This window comes from Helianthus annuus, chromosome 12, assembly GCF_002127325.2.
Source record: "Helianthus annuus cultivar XRQ/B chromosome 12, HanXRQr2.0-SUNRISE, whole genome shotgun sequence".
In the NCBI taxonomy this organism is placed as follows: domain Eukaryota; kingdom Viridiplantae; phylum Streptophyta; class Magnoliopsida; order Asterales; family Asteraceae; genus Helianthus; species Helianthus annuus.
Window position 1 is genome coordinate 19,286,278 of NC_035444.2, and position 23,025 is coordinate 19,309,302.

At 36.5% G+C, this 23,025-nt stretch overlaps 2 protein-coding genes and 1 long non-coding RNA gene across 3 annotated transcripts; 1 reads left to right on the top strand and 2 right to left on the bottom strand.

Annotated features, from left to right (window-relative positions):
* Positions 1-707: 707 nt before the first annotated feature.
* Positions 708-2,539, bottom strand: LOC110896484. The gene is made up of 3 exons (XR_002567937.1): positions 2,421-2,539; positions 1,841-1,907; positions 708-900 (listed from the first exon to the last, which is right to left on the bottom strand). It is a non-coding gene; the product is annotated as an uncharacterized LOC110896484 (long non-coding RNA).
* A 3,939-nt stretch (positions 2,540-6,478) lies between these two features.
* On the top strand, positions 6,479-10,975 carry LOC110894348 (sphinganine C4-monooxygenase 1). Its single transcript, XM_022141561.2, has 2 exons — positions 6,479-6,930; positions 10,183-10,975. The coding sequence occupies exons 1-2, from the start codon at positions 6,709-6,711 to the stop codon at positions 10,735-10,737; spliced, it is 777 nt and encodes a 258-aa protein (XP_021997253.1). The 5' UTR covers positions 6,479-6,708; the 3' UTR covers positions 10,738-10,975.
* A 4,823-nt stretch (positions 10,976-15,798) lies between these two features.
* LOC110894349 (protein PHYTOCHROME KINASE SUBSTRATE 1) lies at positions 15,799-17,172 on the bottom strand. Its single transcript, XM_022141562.2, has one exon. It carries the CDS (start codon positions 16,953-16,955, stop codon positions 15,903-15,905), a length of 1,053 nt encoding a protein of 350 aa, XP_021997254.1. The 5' UTR covers positions 16,956-17,172; the 3' UTR covers positions 15,799-15,902.
* Positions 17,173-23,025: the final 5,853 nt, after the last annotated feature.

The following is a 23,025-nucleotide window of genomic DNA, read 5'->3' on the forward strand; positions in this document are numbered from 1 at the left end:
TTTTATGTCGTAAACTTGTACTTTAGCCCATTTTTAGGTATTCAAAGTGTATCAAAGTATCGTATGAATGTGTTGCATGTATGATTAATATTTCCAAGCATTTCGAGTCTCTGTTTTTGCGTATAAACAAGTATTCAACGATTGATTGCGTATAACACAAGTATGTAACACGTATATGTATAAAAATGAATTTCCATTATGATCAAAGTCTCGGATTATAAGATTGGAAAAGAGATACGAATATGAGCTTCTAAAAATAGAAATACGAATACAACTTTCTAAATAAGGAAAGTACAAAAATGCGAAGCTTTACACAAACCATTATCCCCTTTATTTTTTAAATTTATTTTTATCTTAAAATCATCAAATGGGAGGGTCGTGGTTGCCGTTGTTTAATCAATGCGAACCACCGTGATTTAATGAGGAGGGGTGGTGTAGCGCATGAATAATGGTCCTATGTGGCAAATGATGACCCAACTGTAACCCCTATACCCCTTAGAACAGATAAATTAATAATAGAGTAAACTTCTGCTTTGCTCCTTATGGTTTGGTCGTTTTAACGGTTTTGCCCCAATCATTTAAAAAGTGTCATTTTCCTCCAATATGTAAGACCCTTGTTAAGAGGACGGGATTTAATAATATATTACATGAATTTCATACTAAAATTTGAGTTTACAAAAAATTTTCATGTTTAAAGACCAAACATATTCATGATAAGTACAAAAGCAAAGTTTTAAGTAACACCTACTAGTCAACTACCGACTAGTTTAAAACATTGATTACAATTCATTTACATCAAAACATTGTCTAGTCAAGATTAAGTTAACGCGGAAGCATCCAAAATTTGTGTTCGGTTCTTGTAACATGCTTGATCACCATCCGGAAGGACCCCATTAGTACCTAGAGTCAAAACCACTTAAAAAGTTAGATATAACATATATACAAGGCTTATAAAAGAGTTCTAGTATTGAACCATCAAAAATAAAATAAAATTCAACTTCTCACCCTGTCGCGTGTCGCGAAGGCTCCTCGCGTGGCGCGGGTGGCCTCGCGTGTCGTGCCAGATTTGCTTACTCCCGTCGTGTGGCGCGGGGGAACACGTTTTCCAGCAGGTCCAGTTTCTGGACTTGCATTTTCTGCCAGCTCCAGATTTTCACTATATTCAACTTCAAATGGTCATAACTTTGGATCCGTAAGTCCGATTTAACCGATTCTTTTTCCTACGTGACCGTAATTTAATTACGGACGCGTTTATCAAAACGTTTTGCATAAAAATATTATTTCAAAAATAGTTGTTTTATAATTTGTCTATTTATTCGACCCATTTGTTTACAAGTTCCATAACATGTATTACTATCACATAAACTTTAGGCCAATGCACCCATTTCTACGTTTACCAAGTATGAGCTTTTGCTCCCCTCCAGAGGGTTGCTTGTGCAATAACCATCATGCTTATTTTCAAGGATTTAATCATTCCTTTCGGACTCATTCAACAAATGAATGTTCCGAACTATAATCCCTCTACAAGGGCTCATGCTCCTGAAACGGATTTGCGTGTCCGTTACACGACGTACGCTTGATACATAACCAGTCAAAAGGGATGGCTATTAGTTTCTATGTTTGTAACACAACTTGTTTTGACCTGTTTGGGTGCCGAATGGGTATCCCCATTGCTAAACACATCCAAACTCTATTTCTAACTCATGTTTTGACCCGTTTTACTTGTCTAATGCACTTTGTCACTTCCGTGACTTAACGGTTTTTCTTGTTTACCAAATTTCAATATAACAACGTAAAACCAACAATTAAACATAATGTAGCGAAACTATAAGTCGCGTACCTTTAGTGCACACCTTTCAAACGCGTATCCGCTCCGGCGTGTCCGCTTGACTATCCGGATTCCTTGCCTAAAGAGTTCAATTCAAAATAAATTTAGAACTCTTTCATATGCCCTAACGCACAATTCTCTATAATAATCGAATCTGTGCGTTTTCACCCAACTTTTTACATTTTAATCCTCACTTAGGCGTTTTATCAAACACCTAGCGGGTCAGATTCTTACATAATCATAACCAAGTTCATGACTTGTAATTTTCATCTAAACCAACTTTAATTAGGCATATTTACACATGTTTTAACTTCTATATTTCAGAATTTACCACTTGGAATTCAGATTACACTAAAACAAGAATCACAATCCTAGTGTTCATCAAGTTTCTACAACTTATTAGTCACCTACATTGGTGATTAAAAACCTTACAAGCCTCATGCAAGATTTTGATAAGAAATCATCTGGGGTTTATCCCTAGACACCATATTACTTCTAATTTCACCCATGCAAGACATAATCAAGCTCAATTTCAGTTCTTCACAATTAACCAAGAATTTGAGATGAATCAAAACATCAAGATTTTATATACCTTATGATTCCTTCAACTAGGTGATCATTAATTTGTGCTTGAAAATCGATTTGGACTTGATTATGACCTTCAATTGATCAATTTTGTGGAAGCTAGGGTTTGGTCAGGAGCTTATGTCGCCCTTGCGTTTCCTGGTCGACCACACACACCTCTTGTGTGTGTTTGGTATGTTTTAATTTGTTTTAATTGAATTAAGTTTCAAGTTATACAACCTAGGTCCCTCCACTTATATTTAGTTTATATTTTGGCAATTTAAATTCATTCATGCTTTAAAACAAGTTAACTAACTAACTGGGTTGTAATTTCCTATTTAGCTGGTCCCTGTTTAATTAACACTTAATAATTCTGATTTAGAGTTTTATAAATTTCGGGTTGTTACACAATAGTTTACAATGTTTTTTCCATTTACTCTATAGCTTTAATTCCATCCAAAATATTCATTAACTAGAAGGGTATTTTGCTAATTTAATAGACAACAATAGGGGCATTTGAGTCTTTTCATCTAAATAAACATTAAACTTGTTTATTTTACAAGCTCTCTCACTCACATACTCACCACCACTAGCTATCGCTACCTGCCACCACATCAACCACCACCTATCGTAATACCCTAGAACAACCATAAATTGTAAACACTAGCCACCATCACATCAACCATAAACTATATTAGAAACAAAATCTGAATCCAGATACAAAGATTTGAACCAAAAAGGTGTGTTTTGGTAAACAAAAACCCTGACTTTAAACTCACTTTCTCCGTATATCTCCCATTCAAATGTATAATCACCAACACCACCAAGCTGCCGCCGCCAGCACCAACAACGCCGCTACCATCATCCACCTACAAACCTGCAAATCGAACCATTTGTATTGAACATCACCGCTAGGACAAGAAACCACTAGATTTGAACCTGATCTAGAAGAAACTTGAATATGTCGTCGTCGATTGCTACCGCTAAACCAACACCACCTAATTTGCCCTAACACATTGGAGTCGGGGCGGTGGTGATGAACCAGGATGAATCGGACCCTTTTCAGATCAGGACGAATCAGACCCTTTTCAGATCAAAACATAAACCATAACAGATTGTCGTCATCGTGGTTCGCCGCCAGAATCGAACCGTTTTTCAGATCTGAACAAAGTCGAACCCATTACAGATCGGGACGATACCAAACCGTTGGGGTCGGGCCGGTGGTGAACTCGAGTGTTTCTGGTCCACGTTAACCCTGGTGGCGATGCTGATTTGCTGTGTTAGCAGAAGGATTCCACCGTGAATCCCTGGCGTCGATGGTTTCTGGTCGGCTTAGAGAGAGAGAGAGAGAGAGAGAGAGAGAGAGAGAGAGAGAGAGAGAGAGAGTGAAGGAGAGTAGGGGGAGTGGGTGGGGGTGGCGATGACGATAGAGGTGGTGGTGGGTGGGTGGTGGTGATGGCGTCAAAGGTGGTGGATGGTGGTGACCAAGTTCTATAATGAAGTTAGGGTTTTAAAATGAAGAGGATAAAAAGAATGGATTGGAAAAGACTTAAATGCCGCTCATGTGAGACGCACACGACCAATTTTTAACAGTGGAAATGAACGTCGTTTAAGACGGGGAGCAAAATGAGAGAAAACACAGTAAACTATTAAAGTAAAATGACACTTTTTAAAATGACTGAGACAATACCGTTAAAACGACCAAACCACATAGAGTAAACAAAAGTTTACTTCTAAAAATATCATTGGTCACATCAACAATATTTGTTACGCTTAGGGGTGCAAACGAGCCGAGCTACTCGCGAGCTACTCGAGCTAGGCTTGAAAAAAAGCTCGAACGAGCCGGCTAAAACGAGCTCGAGCCCGAACCCAAGCCTAAAAAACAAGCTCGTTTAGTAAACGAGCCCGAGCCCGAGCTTCGCTTATCGAGCTCGAGCCGGCTCGCGAGCCTAAACGAGCTTTCTGTTTATATATTTGTTATTAATATATTAAACATATATTTATATAATAATAATTACCACTTATATAAATATAAAAAATAACTTAATTATATGTATAATAATAATTATAATTAATATAAATTAATTAATAAATACTAAACGAGTCGAGCCCGAGCCCGAGCTTGAAAAATTACCTTCGAGCCGAGCTCAAACTCAAACTTTCATATGTTAAATGAGCTCAAGTCTGGTCGAGCTCAGGCTCGGCTCGTTTGCACCCCTAGTACTAACTTACGCTTTATTGTAATAATACACTTTAATTATATTTTAGTATCAAATATTCAATAAATCAACAATTCAGTTCAAAACATAAAAAAGAGTTAATTACTATTTTCGTCCCTCAGGTTTGTCAAAAATAACAGTTTCAGTCCATTAGTTTAAAAATTGCGAATTCAGTCCATTAGTTTCATTTTCGTAACCATTTCAGTCCACTAACTTAACTCCATCCATTTATTTTGTTAACTTTGAGTTAACTAACTAATTCAGGGACGGTTTGCGTCAGTTTTAGAAACACAGGGACTTAAGTGTAAACTCTAAAATATTAAAACAAAAAAAATAGTAAATTCCAAAAAATCAAAAAGATTCCAAAAAACCAAACAAATTCCAAAAAATTCTAAAAAATAATAAAAATTCTAAAAAATCATAAAAATTCTAAAAAAATCTAAAAAATCCAAAAAATCCGTTTCGACGCAAACTGTTTCGAACCCGAACCGTTTCAAGCTGAACCGTCCGTACCGTTTCGACCCGAACCGTTTCGAGCTGAACCGTTTCGACGCGAACCGTTTCGACCCGTACCGTTTCGAGCCGAACCGTTTCGACCCGTACCGTTTCGACCCGTACCGTTTCGAACCGAACCGTTTCGACCCGTACCGTTTCGAAGCCGAACCGTTTCAAGCCGTACCGTTTCGAACCGAACCGTGCCGTTTCGAACCGAACCGTTTCGAGCTAAACCGTTTCGAACCGAACCGTGCCGTATCGAACCGAACCGTTTCAAGCTGTACCGTTTCGAACCGAACCGTGCCGTTTCAAACCGAACCGTTTCGAGCTGAACCGTTTCGAACCGAACCGTGTCGTATCGAACCGAAACGGTTCGGCTTCGAAACGGTACGGCTTCGAAACGGTTCGGGTCGAAACGGTACGGTTCGATACGGTTCAGCTCGAAACGGTTCGGTTCGATACGGCACGGTTCGGTTCGAAACGGTTCAGCTCGAAACGGTTCGGTTCGAAACGGCACGGTTCGGTTCGAAACGGTGCGGCTTGAAACGGTTCGGCTTCGAAACGGTACGGGTCAAAACGTTTCGGTTCGAAACGGTACGGGTCGAAACGGTTCAGCTCAAAACGGTACGGGTCGAAACGGTTCGGCTCGAAACGGTACGGGTCGAAACGGTTCGCGTCGAAACGGTTCAGCTTGAAACGGTTCGGGTCGAAACGGTACGGACGGTTCAGCTCGAAACAGTTCGGGTTCGAAACAGTTTGCGCCGAAACGGATTTTTTGGATTTTTTAGATTTTTTTAGAATTTTTATGATTTTTTAGATTTTTTATTATTTTTTAGAATTTTTTGGAATTTGTTTGATTTTTTGGAATTTTTTTGATTTTTTGGAATTTACTATTTTTTTTGTTTTAATATTTTAGAGTTTACACTTAAGTCCCTGTGTTTCTAAAACTGACGCAAACCGTCCTTGAATTAGTTAGTTAACTCAAAGTTAACAAAATAAATGGATGGAGTTAAGTTAGTGGACTGAAATGGTTACGAAAATGAAACTAATGGACTGAATTCGCAATTTTTAAACTAATGGACTGAAACTGTTATTTTTGACAAACATCAGGGACGAAAATAGTAATTAACTCCATAAAAAAAGTATTATTATTATTAATTATTTTTAAATGAAAAGGGTGCTAGAACGTTAATCATTCACGTAAGATATTTATCAAACACCCTTGAGAACATGTGGTCAAACGTGGCGTCCAACTGGCCCGACGCCAATGCGGACACCGATAATTCCAAAAGCTTAAACCAATCACATCACTCCACGTCCCCAACAGACCACCCTACCCCCCAACACCCTCCCGCACTACATCACTCCCCCCACCCCCAACACAGTTTTCTCAGCGACTTGTTCACCATTTTTCTCCTTCAAACAAGAACAAGAACAACAACACGTCGTCGTTTTCAACGATCAATCATCTCGTTTCTTCTCATTGCTCATCAAAACCTATATAAAAAGGCCTCCAATTTCACACTTTCTCGTTCTGTTTTCCCGTTAGGGTTTCGAATTGTTATAGCGGTGACTGTTGTTTGTCTGGAAGGATTAGATTTGATGGAGGTTAAGATATCGGATGAGTTTTTGGGAACCGTGGCTCCGTTAGTGGTGTACTGGATTTATTCTGGATTTTACGTCTTGTTTGGATCCAGTGAGAAGTATCGATTGCACTCCAAGAAAGAAGAAGATGATAAGAATCTCGTTTCCAAGAAAACTGTTGTCAAAGGTGTTCTTCTTCAACAGGCTATACAAGCTGTTGTTGCTATCATACTTTTCACTGTAAGTTTACTTGTTTTGATATGATTTGTTATTAATTGTTTGTAGTTTACTTCTTTTGGAATTGTTTACTTGATTTTGTTTTCGAAATTAGGGCATTTATTGTTAGGTATAAGAAAAGTATAAGAGATAGGGATTTAATGTGGTTTTGTGTAAGTTGAGTCGTTGAACTACGTCCACGGGTTGCAACTACGGTTTTTTGTTTCTTTTGGAGGCGATAACGATTAGAAATAATGTCCTACGCATATGTTTATAATAGAAAATCAGGGTAAATAACTTTGGTATGATTTACTATGAATTATATTGAAAACGAAAAGAGAGCGGAGATTTACTATTAGTTGTTTGTAGGGTACTTGTTTTGGAATCGTTTACTTGATTTGGTGCAACGGTATGCTTATTGATGTTGAATGAGTGAATTTTGTTTTGGAAGTTAGGGCATTTATGACCTTTGTTGGTGAAAAATTGTAATGATTCGATCGTTTACTCTGCGGTCCTTGCATTTACTGAGATTCTAATGATCATCTATGAGCTAAGGAGTGGTGTAGCAAGAAAAATATATTTGAATAGGTTATTAGTTCCAATAGTGGAAAATAAGGCTACTTTGATCATGTTAGTACTTTGATAAATGTTTTTGTAAGCTGTGGATCCAGCCATCCAGGTCAAATTATTTTAAAAATGAAAAGAGAACAGAGATTTACTATTTAATTGTTCATAGTTTGGTATAATTTACTTGATTTGGTGCAACGGTATGATTATCGACATTGAAGGAATGAGATCTGTTTGGAAGTTAGGGCATTTATGACCCTTGCTGGTGAAAAATGTAATGATTCGATTAGTTACTAAGAGTCTAATGATCATCTATGAGTTAAGGAGTGGCGTAACAAAGAAGTTTATATTTAAAGGGGTGGAATTCTGTACAAATGAAATTAACCTACTAAAGTCTAAACGAACAGATAACTAGAATTACTCTACAGTTTTGATCTAGAGTAATTACACTACACAAAATAAAGCAAAGTAGTAATAAATAAATAATTACACTAGCTCAAAAACTGTAGAGTAATAATAATAACTCTAGTGTTGGCTTTATTACTCTAATTAATTATATGCTTAGCACGCAAAATCTATTTGTATTTGATCCTAAAACTATATATGTGTAGGTTATTAGTTCCAATAGTGAAAATAGGGCAAAGTTTGATCATGTTAATACTTTGATATTCGTTTTTGTAAGCTGTGAATCCAGGTCTGCATCCTGTTTCTTTAGTTTCTAGTCTTTTAGATTTTTTTTTTATGTTTTGACCCTTTCCCACTAAATTCACCAATGCTTTTCTTTTTCTAATCTATCTATCATGGTTGGCATGATAATAATACTTATTATACTATAGCTGGAGATACTCTTCTGTTGTGATACATGTTTTGGTTAACGAATCACTTTTAGTCCCTTTGGTCCATGGTTGTAGAAGTCATTATAGGATATCGGTCATGGACAGATATTTGAGATATAGGTTATCACGGTGGGATATCGGTAATATTAATATCATGCAGAATTTATATATATAGCAATTTAACAATGACAATTCAGTATACCCTCATACCATTAACAAATTAACCTTTTGCAACTTGCCAAACACTGACAGTTGTAGCAAGTAGGAACTTATTAAGACTTAAAACACTAATAGCAGTAATAAGAAGAAAGACGGATGGTAGAACTAAGAAGAAAGGTACTGATATTGGGAAAGTCGGTGATATCTCGGTCAAATATTGGTTGAATATCGGTCAATATCGCCGATAATATCGGTACCGATATTCTGACTAATATTTTGCACCGATATTTTACCAGGGGACCGATAACCAATATATCGGTGATATATCGCGATATCAACTACATTTAGGCACTCTCAGGTCGGTCGACTGGGGAGTTGCGAGTACTCGGTCTTGGCGGAGAGTACATGAGGAGTACTTGGACATGATAAATTTTAAAGAAATTAATTTCAGGAAATTATATATAGAGTAAAGTACATGGATGGTCCTTGTGGTTTTAGTTTACCAAAATCTTGTATTTGGTCCCTAGCTTTCCAAAAGTACATAGATGGTCCCTGTGGTTTGCATTTTGTAACAAATTTAGTCCCCAGTCAACAAATCTAAAGGTTTTAGCAAATCCAACTTAGGGACTAAATGTGTAACAAAGTGCAAACCACATGGACTATCCGTGTACTTTTGGAAAAAGTTAGGGACTAAATGCGTTACGAAGTACAAACCACAGGAACCATCTGTAGACTTTTGGAAAACTAGTGACCAAATACAAAATTTTGGTAAACCACAGGGACCATCCGGGTACTTTACTCCTATATATATGTTAGATATCATAATTTTACTAATATTTGTAACAAAAAAACGTGAATATCAATATAAATAAATAAGATACATGTTCAAATACTTAAGTATTTCAAAAACTGATATTCATTCATTAATATTACAGACATAGAAATTATGTTCTATTTTTTTTAAAGTCAAACTCGTCCCAAGTTGACCGACTAAAGCCGATTCTGGCCGAGGTTTTACCGTCTTTGATCGATTCCGAGTAATTAGGCGAAATTGAACAAAATCGCCCCGGAAATGTACCTTGTAGTGATTACTTGGACTTCTAGACCTAGTTTTGTAACACTGCTTTGGTCAGTGATGATGAGTTTATGTTTAAGATACGATCCTGATAGAATTGTCAGTTGGAGCACCCCAGTCGGTTTTGATTCTTTCATGCTATTACTTATTAGGGAGTCGGTTTTGATTCTTTCACGCTATTACTTATTAGGGAGTCGGTTTTGATTCTGTCATGCTGTTACTTATTAGGGAATCATGCTATTACTTGTTAGGGAATCGGTTTTTTCAAGGTCATAAAAACTAGATATTTTTTATTCGATAAGAATTAAGTGAGGAGACTCGTGAGTCTGATATTGATGGAATCATCTAGCCATCTAGGCATATCCCCCTTGAATAGTTCAAACGAATATAAATAAAGCTTACAGGGTGTCATCCTGCTTACATTTGGAATCCTAAGAGAATTTTTAATCTTTCTATTAATATTATGATGCAATGTCATCTTTGAATTTTCTTAGCTTTCACCTAGCACTACGCGGGTCATTTAACTGTTTACAAAGCCAAGTTAAACGAACAACAATTATTTTAGAACTAATATATGTTTGTAATTTTGATTGATGGAAGCATTACCTCCAATGGTTTAATATTTATTTTGTGATTCAGGTTACTGGGAGTGATGAAAGTCCGACAACCAACGGAAGTCTTTCTGTATTCGATCTGGGCCGTCAGTTCTTTACAGCGATGGTGGTTCTAGACACATGGCAGTACTTTATGCACCGATACATGCACCAAAACAAGTTTCTATACCGCCATATTCACTCACAACATCACCGCCTCATCGTCCCATACGCATACGGAGCTCTTTACAACCATCCATTAGAAGGCCTTCTTCTCGATACAATCGGTGGGGCTCTCGCTTTTCTTCTTTCAGGCATGTCCCCTCGCGCCTCGATCTTCTTCTTCTCATTTGCCACCATTAAAACCGTCGATGATCATTGCGGATTATGGCTTCCTGGAAATCTCTTTCACGTCTTTTTTCAAAATAATTCCGCGTATCACGACGTACACCACCAGCTTTACGGCACCAAGTATAACTACTCGCAGCCCTTCTTTAACGTATGGGATAAAATCCTTGGGACCCACATGCCATACACGCTTGAAAAGAGGGAAAATGGCGGTTTTGAAGTTAGGCCGGTAAAAGTTGTCAAGGATGATTGATTCATTCAATTCGCCTCTTTTCTAGGCTGTATACATTAAAATTACATGTAATTTTTTCCTTAAATGTTGCAGCGTATTAATGTTATCATAAATATCCGATATAATATATAGTGTGTTGACAAATAAATAGTTTCTTGTTGTATTCCTTGTTTGAGGTAATGTAAATTTAAATTCAAACTGATGTTTGTAACATGTTGACTTTACATTTTTTCGTATTCATGTGATTTTTCTTTTTGCTTCTGCTTGTAGATTTTTTTGAACGTATATGGTTGTCGTAATGTCATGATTGTGGATACGGTTAGATTGTCAGCTGTTTAATAAAGAAGTCGTGTTTGGGTTGACTTGTATTAAACAGGATGATTAATCCAACCTGTTTAATTTTAGAACAAAAATAACAAAATCATATTATATAAGGTCAACTTCCCAACCCATTTAGGGGCCCGTCTAGTTAACCCATTTGTTACAACCCGTTTACTGTTTCTAACCCGTTTAAACCCATTTCCAGCTTAATTGCAACCCATTTACAAACCGTCAACGGTCAACCCATTTGACTCGTTTAGGTAAATCGGTTACACGGATCATGTTCTAGTTACATGATTTTAAGTGTGTTAGAATAAAAGTTTGGGTCGTGTTCGGGGTCCATTAGTTCTACCAATGGATATGACACGATTGCCATGCAATAAACTATCAGTTAAATTTATGGAAGTTAAAACATTTATTTTACGATTGGATTTTTTTACTACCAGGAAATTCATATGACAATTAGGTTTGCATTTTCACATCTTGGGACGAATCAATCGTTTTCTTGATTGTTTTTACGTGACCTACAAAAATCTATCATGAATGTGTGATCAAGATATACGTAAAGGATTAGCATTCGTCACAGAGTTTAATGTGACAACATGTGTATCTGTTTGTTGGTGTCGACCTTCCCTCGGAAAGTAAATAATAATAATAAAAAAAAATTCTGATGTGAGTTCGACATCCCACCTGCATTCGAGAAGAAGTTCCTTGTTCTTTTTCTCTATTTTCCTGCCATTGGATTGCTTGATTTTTGACCCTACTGATACTAGACAAACACATGTGCTTGCAGCGTATGTGTGTGTTTTCATACTAATATGCAATCGCAAATTGAGGTTTTATTTTTCGAAACGTTAATCTGTAGTAAAAACTTTAAAATGATAAAAATGGTTCATGGTTATAACAGATGCCTGATAATAACAACTACATATTCCAAATCACCTGTTTGGAATATACTTTTTGGACCTCAAACTTTCCAAATCAGCTGACTTGCTATGGTTTATATGGTCAGTTGGCTTTCAACGGTTTTTGAACACCCATACAGACTGGTTATGGTTAGAGCCGTCAGTTTAGAAAGGTTAGGACTGGTTTTTGCTAGATATATATCAGTTATATAGTAGTTGGTATGAAACTATAAAAAAATGTTTTTGACCCATTAATTTAGTCTTTAGAAACATGATTTGTTTATCTAAACATAAAACTAACTTCAAATCTCACTGCTTTAAGATTTTTACTGTTTACACCCCGAAAGAATACCCGAATTACCTTTCACATTTCTTGTTACTACCAAATCTTCAAGAGTCGAAAAATGCGTTTTTAGACTTTTTTTTTTTTTGGAGAATATAAATGTCAATAACAGTCAGTTTTGTGAAAGTTAATTCACACACTATATATGCTTTTTTAGACAATTATTTGGAAATATAAATGGCGAAACAATCATTATGCTTGGCTTCTTGGTAACTCATTATTGCCAAAGTAATGCTATATTTGCATTTTTGTAAGATTTATTTACAGCAATCTTTACGATCCTGTCTTTATCGTCGTCACCTAGTAAAAAATGGGTCGCAAATTTGATATATGTTCATAATTTGCAGGGAAAAAAATATTTTATAACATTTGAAATATTCTGTTGAAAAAAAGTATAACTCACTGTTTTTTTTTTTTTTTTTTTTTTTTTTTTTTTTTTTTCTATCAGAAGCATCTTTTAGAACAATTATTGCTCCACATATGCATGCATACCTTCATATTTGAGCTGTCAAAATAATATCATGTTTGAACTGCATGCTGGAACTTCCATACCCTTTCATATACTTTAACGCATAGTTGTAATAGCGAATAGTGGACAATAGTGACAAGCTACCTATATGCTACTTAGTAATAGCCATGAAATAGCGGGCACTATTTTATGTTTCGCGACACACTAGAAGAAAATTTTAGAAATATTTTATATGTATATTTATATCCAAATACGCTATTTTATATGTATATTTAGCGAGAAACCTAAAATCCCGCTATTCTACTATTTATATTAAAACAGATAAAAAATCAGAAAAAAAAAACTAGGTGCCAAAATCTGATAGCGACACATGAGCTCTTCACTATGATATTCGCTGTAGTGCCCGCTATGAGCGCTATTAACAACTATGTTTTAACCCATGTGTTTATGGTGACAATTCATAAAGATCATTCATAGATAGTTATCTAGACTAGGGTTGACGTTTTTTGACATAGCCTAGGAGTTTATAGGTTTTTTAGTAAACAGGTCGTCTTCGGATTGACCTGTTTAGTTAAACGGACATTTAGGTCAACCTGCCAACCCGTTTAGGGCCGTTTAACCCATTTGTTACAACACCACTAACCCATTTTGATCTTGATTACAACCTGTTAACCCATTTGACTCGTTTAGATAAATGGATTACACAGATCATGTTCGAGTTACACCAGTGGCAGATCTAGAAGAAAAACTTAGGGCATCCCAAAAAAAAAATTTGGACCTAGGGTATCCGATACATAAAACGGAGAAGAAAAAAAAATTGCACTAGTTTTGCACTTCGCTGACAAAGTTGAGGGGTAGGCCTACACCTACGCCCTTCATAGATCTGCCTGTGAGCTACACGATTTTAAGTGTGTTGAATGCATATATGGTTCTGGAATCCAGAATATTATACTATCCTTTATGTTTATGGAATTTGATGCATATTAGTTTACTTTGGATTTGTTTCTTATATTACTGAGCATTTTAGATCTAAAGATGATATTATGTTTGCATTTTCATATATCTTCAGACGAATCAGTCACTTCCTTGATGGCTTTTACATGGCCTACAAAAATCTATCGCGTACGTGTGATCAAGAGATCCATATTTCGGTCACTGATTATAATGTAACAACCATTGTATCTATTCGTTGGTGTCGACCCCCTCCCCTCAGAAAATAAAATAAAATAAAATAAAAGTGTGGTGTGATTTCGACATCTTACCCACATTTGAGAAGAAATTCCTTGTTCTTTTTCTCTTTCTCATGTCATTCGGATTGCTTTATTTTTGACCCTATTGGTACTAGACAAACACACATGTGCTTGCAGCATGTGTCTGTTATTCACACTAATATGCAACAACAGATTTTGGGTTTCTGTGAAAACTTGGACGGGTGGCGGGTCATGTTGTGCATGTAGAAATGGGTCAATATTAGTACGGGTCATGTTGGGTTCAGGTAGAAACGGGTCAATATTATTATAGATGGTATGACATGTATTGATACTGATACTCGATATCCTTAGGCGGTTAGGCTTCTGTCAGAGAATGTGAGGTAGATATAAGGGTAGAGACGGGTCAATATTAGTACGGGCCGTGTTGGTTCACTGATGGGTGAGTGAAAATAATCTTACCTAAAATAATGGCATGTTGAGACACAACTAGATATTACTTCTTAGATATCACATCATATACCTTCTACACATTATAAGTTTGTATACATGCTCATAATATGTCGGGGATCTCACTGGAAACAGTTTCTCTATTCCTACGGGCTAGAGGTAAGGCTGTGTTTACATCTTACCTTCCTAAGACTCTACCTTAGCTTTGCTATTGGTGGGATTTACTGAGTATGATGATGATACATGCTCATAATATAATCTCTTTTAGTAAAACTGGCTGTTTAAATATAGTAGATTACTAGACAAAATGACCAAAACAGATATCATTGTGAAAAAAAAAAAACAAAAATATTATATAAAATATTTAAATAGGAATTACAATCTTGTATATCGGCGGGCTGGTAGATGGCGTTGAGCGTCCAGTTCAACCAATTATGACGAATATCATGCAACTTCTCCTCATCTAGCACGGCCTTAGCCAAGGGCGTTGCCCTTCAGAACCGTGATGGTTATGTACTCCACATCTTCTGACTTGAATTAATGTTTATTATAATTTCTAATTTGGTCTTTATGTAAATCATAATTACCCAAAATCGCTTAATAATACTAAAATCACCAACGGTTTCAACAATTTTTAAACACCCATACGGCTTGTTATTTTATATTTTATTTTATTTTTTTAACGGCAAATGTTACTCCTACTCTAATCTACACAAAAACGCTAAACTACTCCTCCTTACCCACGTTTAAACCTGGTACCTCCCCTCTAAAAAAACATGCGTCTCTGCAAAGTGGGCTAGCCATACATTGGTAAACGGTTATGATTAAACTAAATTACTAAAACCCATGGTAGCCGGTATATTTATTGTTATCGAAGGATCATGAATAGTAACTTTCTATTTATAATAATATATAGCTTTTTAATATGTTATTATTTAATATTATAATAGTTTATTATTATATTTATTTTTAAGTTTTAACATATTTTTTTTTTACTTTTTTAAAACCATATTCTTTTATCAATTATTTTTTTGTTTTTAATAATTCTTTTTTATTTTCTAAATCATATTTTCTTTATCACATAATTTGAAATTTCTCTAATAACTTGAGTTCTTTTTCCCTAAAAACATAAGTACGTGGTTGTGTTCAATTTTTTTACCCTCGACATTCCAAGTTTTGCTAAAATGAAGTTGTATTCAAAATAGACTATTTATTTGGTGTCGTAAAACGGCATAATGAAAAATTAATCGATTCTAACAGTTTGACTTTCTAAATAGCATGCCTCATTTTCAAATAACGTTTGTTTTACATTATCATTACTCTGTTTCGCCGCAACGCGCGACGCAAACAGCTCTAGTTAGTTTAGAAACATAATTTATCTAAACATTAAATAGAAACATTATTGATTTATCTAAACGTTAAATTGACCACAACACAAGTAACAATAATTTAATCGGTTACAAAACATAAATCCAAACACTATTTTAACGCTACTTCAAGTACAAATGATGTGATGATGCATGTTTAGAATGTGTCTTGTGAACTGGACGAGCAACGCCAAACCCATTTTGACTTATATGCAAACCAGACCCCGCACATATCAGCTTGGTGTCGGCCTGTATTTTCGCTACCGGTGTGTCCGAATCCAACCGGTTGCACCACTCTCGCCTAGCGCTCGACACAACAACACCCGCCTTCTCATTACTACCTCGTTCATCACCAGAGATTCTCACCGCTTTAACGCTTTTACACCCCGAAAGAATACCCAAATTACCTTTCACATTTCTTGTCACTACCAAATCTTCTGGAGTCGAAAAGTCTGCCACGCTGGCAGTCGCGACACTCCAAGCGACACTCGCCTCACTTGGTGCATACGCGCTGTTCTTCATTGCTTGTCCAGCAAGAAACGAGTTATTTTCGTTAGTGGAGAAACTCTCGATTTCAAATAAATCCGAGCTTTCATCACTTCCTGTATCGGTTTGTCCCTCGTTTCTAGAACTATCTAGAATTTCCTCTATTGGAGGATTCAACACTGGGAATGTGAAACAATCTTCTCTTTTTATGTTAACATCCTCATCAGCCCGTTTGCTCGAAACGGGCTTTGTGTTTTGGCCCGAATCAACGTCTTTAACGGGCTGTTTGGCTTCTCTAACCTTAACCGAGCCTTTGTCCCTACATTTGCAACCGAGACTCGCTAACAAGCTTTTGACACTAGTTTTCTTACTATGGTTGTTGCCATTAGGCCCATTATTAACCAATAAACCTTTCCTGCTATTCATGCTCGATTCTGAGCGAACACTTGATGGGTTTTTCGGTTTAGGTACCGCGCATGGCTCTTCATGTTTTTCTGGTGGTCGGTATGGACAGTACCGACCACCAGTATTGGATGTTTTTACAAGTTCTTCATCTATTACTCCTTTGAAGTACTTCTCGGCTCCAAACACCCCTAGCTCGCCATCTTCTAACTTGTTTTTCATCATTTTAAGCGTTAAACGATCTTCTTCTTCGGTCGTGTAGGAGATTGGTGCATCCGGTGCTAGCATGTTGGTATAGTAGATTTTTGAAAATGGTTGATGGGTATGAATAGGTTTGTGAATGACAAGTATGGAAAAGACCAAGTGAGATATATCAAATGTTTATAAGTAGAGTGATTTTGAAAGGATTGGGTTGAGAAAGTGATGGGATCATAGATTGGTGTTTTTGTGTGGTTTAGAATTTGCGATCATATTCGTTTCAACTGTTATATCGCCATAATTTAAAAGATTAGACTTAAAATCTCAGTTTTAGCATGGACTCGCCTTTTTTTTTCTTTATTTTTAGTATATTTTTATGTCTTATGCAACTTACATTTTCTTTTAGCATGGACTCGTCTTTTTTTCTTTATTTTTAATATATTTTTATGTCTTATGCAAGCAACTTACATTTTCTTCTCGAATGTATCTCAGACATGCTATTATGAATATTATTGTTGTATATTGGGATTGATTATTATAATTAATAGAGTAAACTGTTAAAATGGTCTCTGAGGTTTGATTACTTTTGACACATTAGTCTAAAACTTAAATCTTTTGAATCTGGATCTCTATGGTTTCAATTATATTGCCATTTTCATCCAAAATCAAAACTTAGTCAGTTTTTTCAGTTAACATCTAGCTTTTCGGTCTTTTTCTTCTCTTTTAGTGAAGAACAAAATGGTCTTTTAACGTTTTATTATAACAAATTAAACAAATCTAGCCATTTTGCCTTTCATTAAAATGGAGGAAAAAGACAAAAAAACTGGATGTTAACTGAAAACTCTAACCAGATTTTGCTTTTGGATGAAAATGACAACAAAATTGAAACCACAAGGATCCAGATTCAAAAGATTTGAGTTTAGGACTAAAGTGATAAAAGTGACCAATCTCAAAGACCATTTTAACAGTTTACTTTAATTAATATTATAAGTGCCTCAATGCATTTTTATTATGTATGTTAAGTCTTAGATTCTTTTTGTTGATTCAAAATTTCAGGTTATAGGTAGATAAATATATATTCGAATAGTCTTTTTTTTTGTATTAAAATGCCTGTAGGATCAGTGTAGAGTTATTAATTAATCTCAAATTTTATGGGTTCTTTGATATTTATATTTTTGAGATTGTGTACAAGGCAATTGCTATCACTATGTCCTTTAATGATGAACATGGATACATTTTTGAGTTACTTTTTTCGATATAGACATAGGATACTAGAAATTTCATTTATAAATTATAATTAATTTAAATTAAATTTTACGGTCCAAGAAGCTCCCGGATTGTAACCTAGTATCCTAATAAAAGATGATCGATTGGTGGAAAAACATGCTTATGAAGCTTTAAAAGGACTAGGTTGGGTTGGCTTGGGTTGGGTTAGGTTGAGTAAATGATGGGATCATAAAATTGGTATATGTGTGGTTTAGAATTTGTGGTTATATTCGCTTAAACAGTTATACCACGATAACTTAAAAGATTAGACTCAACAAGATTCCTCTACTAATAAAGATAAAAAAAATTAAAGGGTGATAAAACAAGTTGATTAAATAGTGGATTAACGGGTTTATTAAGCTTTTATAGGTGTATAAAAGATAAGTTTTTATAAAAATAAATAAACAAAAGAGAAGCAAAAATTAAGTTGGCAAGGGAGGAGGGTAGAAGGGTCATATGTTGTACAAATAGGAAGCTAACACGAAGTGTGGGCGCTCTCCATGTGCTTTGTCCCCTCTTTTTTGTCATAAAAAATGTGATATCATATCAAAGACCGGATATTTTGACTTATGTTAAAAAGAATGGGTTGGTTATTCACACATCTCCTTGGTTATTTGCACATCCTTTAAACTTTATAGAAAGTGTATACGGTAATACGTTCCTCTAGGTCTAAACGCATTGAGCAATACATTTTCTATATGTGTACTTGAAGTGCAAACTTTTCAGAAGATGGTCGGCTAATGATTAGAGGACCAGAGGAAGCGTATAGGGCAATACGGTTGCTCTGGGTCCAAGCGTATTAAGTAATACACTTCCTATATGTGTACCAAACTTTTCAAAAGATGGTCAGCTAAAAGAAAGTGTATAGGGCCATACGCTCCTTAATGATTTTTTTTTCAAAAGTCAAGAGGAATCATATAGGGTCATACGTTCCCTGGAGGAATTATTATTATTATTATTATTATTATTATTTTGCAAGAACAACATATTGATATTAATATCTTTTTGAACTTTATTTTTTAAACATTAATTAAGTTGTTTTTTTTTGTTATAAAATGATGTTAGTTTTTTTGTTATAAATTTTATAAAAGACGTAGTGAAATTAAGCAATCCAAACAAATTAAACATATCCAAATTAAACAAATATTACAAATACTTAAATTAAATTCAATTGTTCGTACAGTACTACATAATATGATAATAAAAACCACTATCATCATCAATACTCGTCAGACTCCTCGTCAGACTCAGCGAGCTCCTTCTCTATAAAGTTCGGGCCACGCCTAGTAGAGGGTGACGGGCTGTGCCGTGTATAGGACGTGCCTGGAGCCTACAAAAAATTCAAACAAAATACTCATTACATAACATTAAAATTGTCCGTAGAAAATGAAATAAAACAAAATAACATACCTGCATGGAAAGGCCGGACAGAGGAAAGAGCGGCATGGTCTGGCCGGACCGAGGAAAATGTGGCAAGGAAAGATCGGGCTGAGTATAGGACGGGTCGTAAGGCTATAATAATTTAAATAAAATACCCATTACATAACATTAAATTGCTCGTAGATAAATGAAATAAAAATAAGATAATATACCTGCATGGACGGGATGGGCTGGGTAAAGGATGGCATGGACGGGTTGGGCTGCTGCGTAAAGAACGGGCCCTGGTCCGAATAAACTCATGGTGGTGGACGGGGTGGAACCGATATACCCATGTACTTATACATTTCACCCAGCCAGTCATCAGCCACCCTATGTCATCATGCATCTGATCCGTCTGGCGACCGTGGGATGTTATCTCCTGACCCTGCAGTGTTAGAAGTCGCATTTGGTCATCTTGGTTATGTAAAATCCTATCGAGAAGACGGTTGGTTGACCGAGGCAACCTAACCGCGCGATAAGCTCTCTGTGGATGCTGATGATCCCCCTGTTCATGCTGAGGCGGGACCTCAACATCATCATGCCCGCCATCCTGCTCAGCCATCTGAGGCATCTGAACCTCCTCGACCTCCAAACGCGGGTGATGTACCAACGGCTGCCATGCCCAAACCTGACAGTTCGTCCCGACAAACCTATAACCAACATTAGGAATGTTTACCGCCACTTTCATCCCTGTCATCGACCTCATGTCCAAATATTTGCAGGGAGCCGGCGGTGGATACCTATCCTCGACCTAACCAAAGTACCGACTAACACTCTGGGCTATCCGGCCGATAAACGATCCTCCATATATACTACCACGACGCTGCTTTTTCCAACGTGTGACAAACTAATCCACCAGGCAGAGATGGAGGGCGCACGGACGACCAGTAAATAAACAATAGAGATAGAAAAGATCGGCCTTCGTTACGTGCTCGCAACTCTTGCCACGGGCCGTGATGCCCGTGCTAAAGCAACGATGCAAGTAACGAACTAACGGGTCGCGAATCTCCAAGGATCGAACCTCCTCCGCCTTAGTGTATGGACCTTCACCGATGGTGGGCCACCAGGCAATCAACTCATCCTCGGGCATACGATCGATAGCCGTGGTATACACGTCCTGAACCAACTCCTCATCTGTGTAAAAACTAGTGGCGACGGCAAATTGACGAAGCGACATCTCAAATACCTCGCTGAACAGACGGAATGTGATCTCGGGTGATGGGGCCGGCAAGTTCGGATCATCAAAATCCGAGTTCGGCCGGTCATCCGATCGAGGTCTATAGCGGAATGATAAAATTATTTTGGTTATCATAAATATGTTTTGGGTATTACAATAATATATAAACATTTTTTGACACATTTCTATAAAAAGGATTTAGATTAGGGGACCAGGGGAACCATATTGCCCCATACGCTTCCTATACATTGGCTCTAGGGGAACCATATTGCCTCATACGCTTCCTATTCTTTGGGTCTAGGGGAACCATATTGCCCAATACGTTTCCTATTGATTTAATGCGTTCACCAACCCAAGCCCTATGGGCCCTATACGCTTCCTATTAAACTTATGGGAATCGTATTGGGCAATACGCTTCCTATTGATTTAATGCGTTCCCCAACCCAAGCCCTATAGGAAGTGTATTGCCCTATACGCTTCCTATTGGGTCACTTTTCAGATCTTTATAGTTTTGAACTGCGTGCTAGGAACCGTATTGCCCAATACGCTTCCTATTGGTGTCGCATTTAATGCTTCAAATCCTATAGGAAGCGTATTGGCCTATATGTTTTCTATTGAGGGATGTACAAAAATTTTAGAGGATGTGTAAATACCATCACCCTAAAAGAATAAAAGGTTACTTGGACTAGTTATTTATTTAAGTGACATTGTCTGGCAATAAATATAACAAGTTATATATTCGATAATGTGAGAATATATTTTTATTATCTAAAGTTACTAATAGATTGTTTTAAGATAAAACTGGTTCTTAGACCATGAGTGGGGTATTATAAAGGCATGAAGTGGTTTGATAATGCCCTTAGCATCACCCCTGTAGACTTTATATATGCATGAAGAAGAAATGGGCATTTCTAATATAATGCCCAATAAGGATAACGAAATTGAAAAGTAACAATGAAATGAAGGTATTAAAGAGGTTAAACATTAATATATATTTTTTACATATTGAGGTGACAGAAAATATGTAACATTCCCAAAATTTTTATATATATAAAAACTTATGTTATTAAAAAAATGCATCATGGGTAAATTGACCAATGGAAATATGAGGTATTTTGGGCAAACGTAGAAACTATTTAATAACTAATTTATAAAAATATATTATATTTGAACCTACTCCGTTTTTAATGAAACTTGATTCAAAATGTAGATAAAAATATTCTTGTTCAAAAGACATATTTATTATTTTATAAAACGTCATATTTTAGAAGTTATAAGCACCAAAAGAGTGAAGCAGTTAAATTAATTATAATCTATAAATTAATAAAATAATATTAACACTTAAACATGTATGAATATGAGAATTTGAAAAAGTTACGTGTGCATGTAGTACACCAATATACATTTGAATTAATTGTGGTGTACGTGGCCTAGCTTGTCTTTCAAGCAAATCTCAAAGTTAGTATAAATAGATACCTCTTCCTAACATTCCCTTGTTCACCTTCTTTCTCTTTTTTCCCACTGTGCGCCATGTCTACCCTCTAAATATACATCCATTATATTTCAAAAGCCTTATTCCATTTTAAGTATTGTAACCCCTAATCACTGATGCCCTGTCCGATTGACGTAGGGCCCCGTAACGTATGTCAAGGCTCTGCCTAAATTCGTTGGGGTTCTGTCTCGTGACGTAGGGATAAAGTAGAATTGGGTCACTATACTTAATGTGAGTGCACTAGATATTTTATTAAATTAACCCAGGAGTTGTACCCAAAATATAACAACCCTCCCGAATATTTTTCTGACACCCTGCACTTCCTAAAATACACCCCGTATGTGAAAACCAAGCCCGAAATATAATATAGTATTAAAAATAAATAAAAACAAGAAATAATAAGTTGAGGCGGGCCGCGTAGGACCTCACCTCAACTTAACGCAGGCCGTGTGAGGATGTAACTGGACTCCGCTGAATTCTTTAGTTCATGCGGGCCGCGTAAGGCCACACCGTTAGCTTATGCGGGCCGCGAGTGTCCCAATTGGTGGCGCAGCCCGGTGATGACACGTGTCATCATCGTGGCAAGGCTAGATCATGACCAGGACAACCTACGCGTTGACCCAGTATTGACGCGGGCCGCGTAAGCTTGCCTGTTCTTTACGCGGGCCGCGTGGGAACCAGTTTCAGCAACTATATAAGGAACACATCGGATTTCAATTCAGTTCGTTCATTTCTCAATTCTCAATTACAATTTCTGTAGTAGGCTTATTATACTCGGGTATTATACCCCCTAATTAGCGAAGCTC

Coding starts and splice junctions, on each gene's coding strand:
- LOC110894348 (XM_022141561.2), top strand. CDS start 6,709: ATGGAGGTTAAGATATCGGATGAGTTTTTGGGAACCGTGGCTCCGTTA. Junction 6,931..10,182: donor TTGCTATCATACTTTTCACT/GTAAGTTTACTT, acceptor TTTGTGATTCAG/GTTACTGGGAGTGATGAAAG.
- LOC110894349 (XM_022141562.2), bottom strand. CDS start 16,955: ATGCTAGCACCGGATGCACCAATCTCCTACACGACCGAAGAAGAAGAT.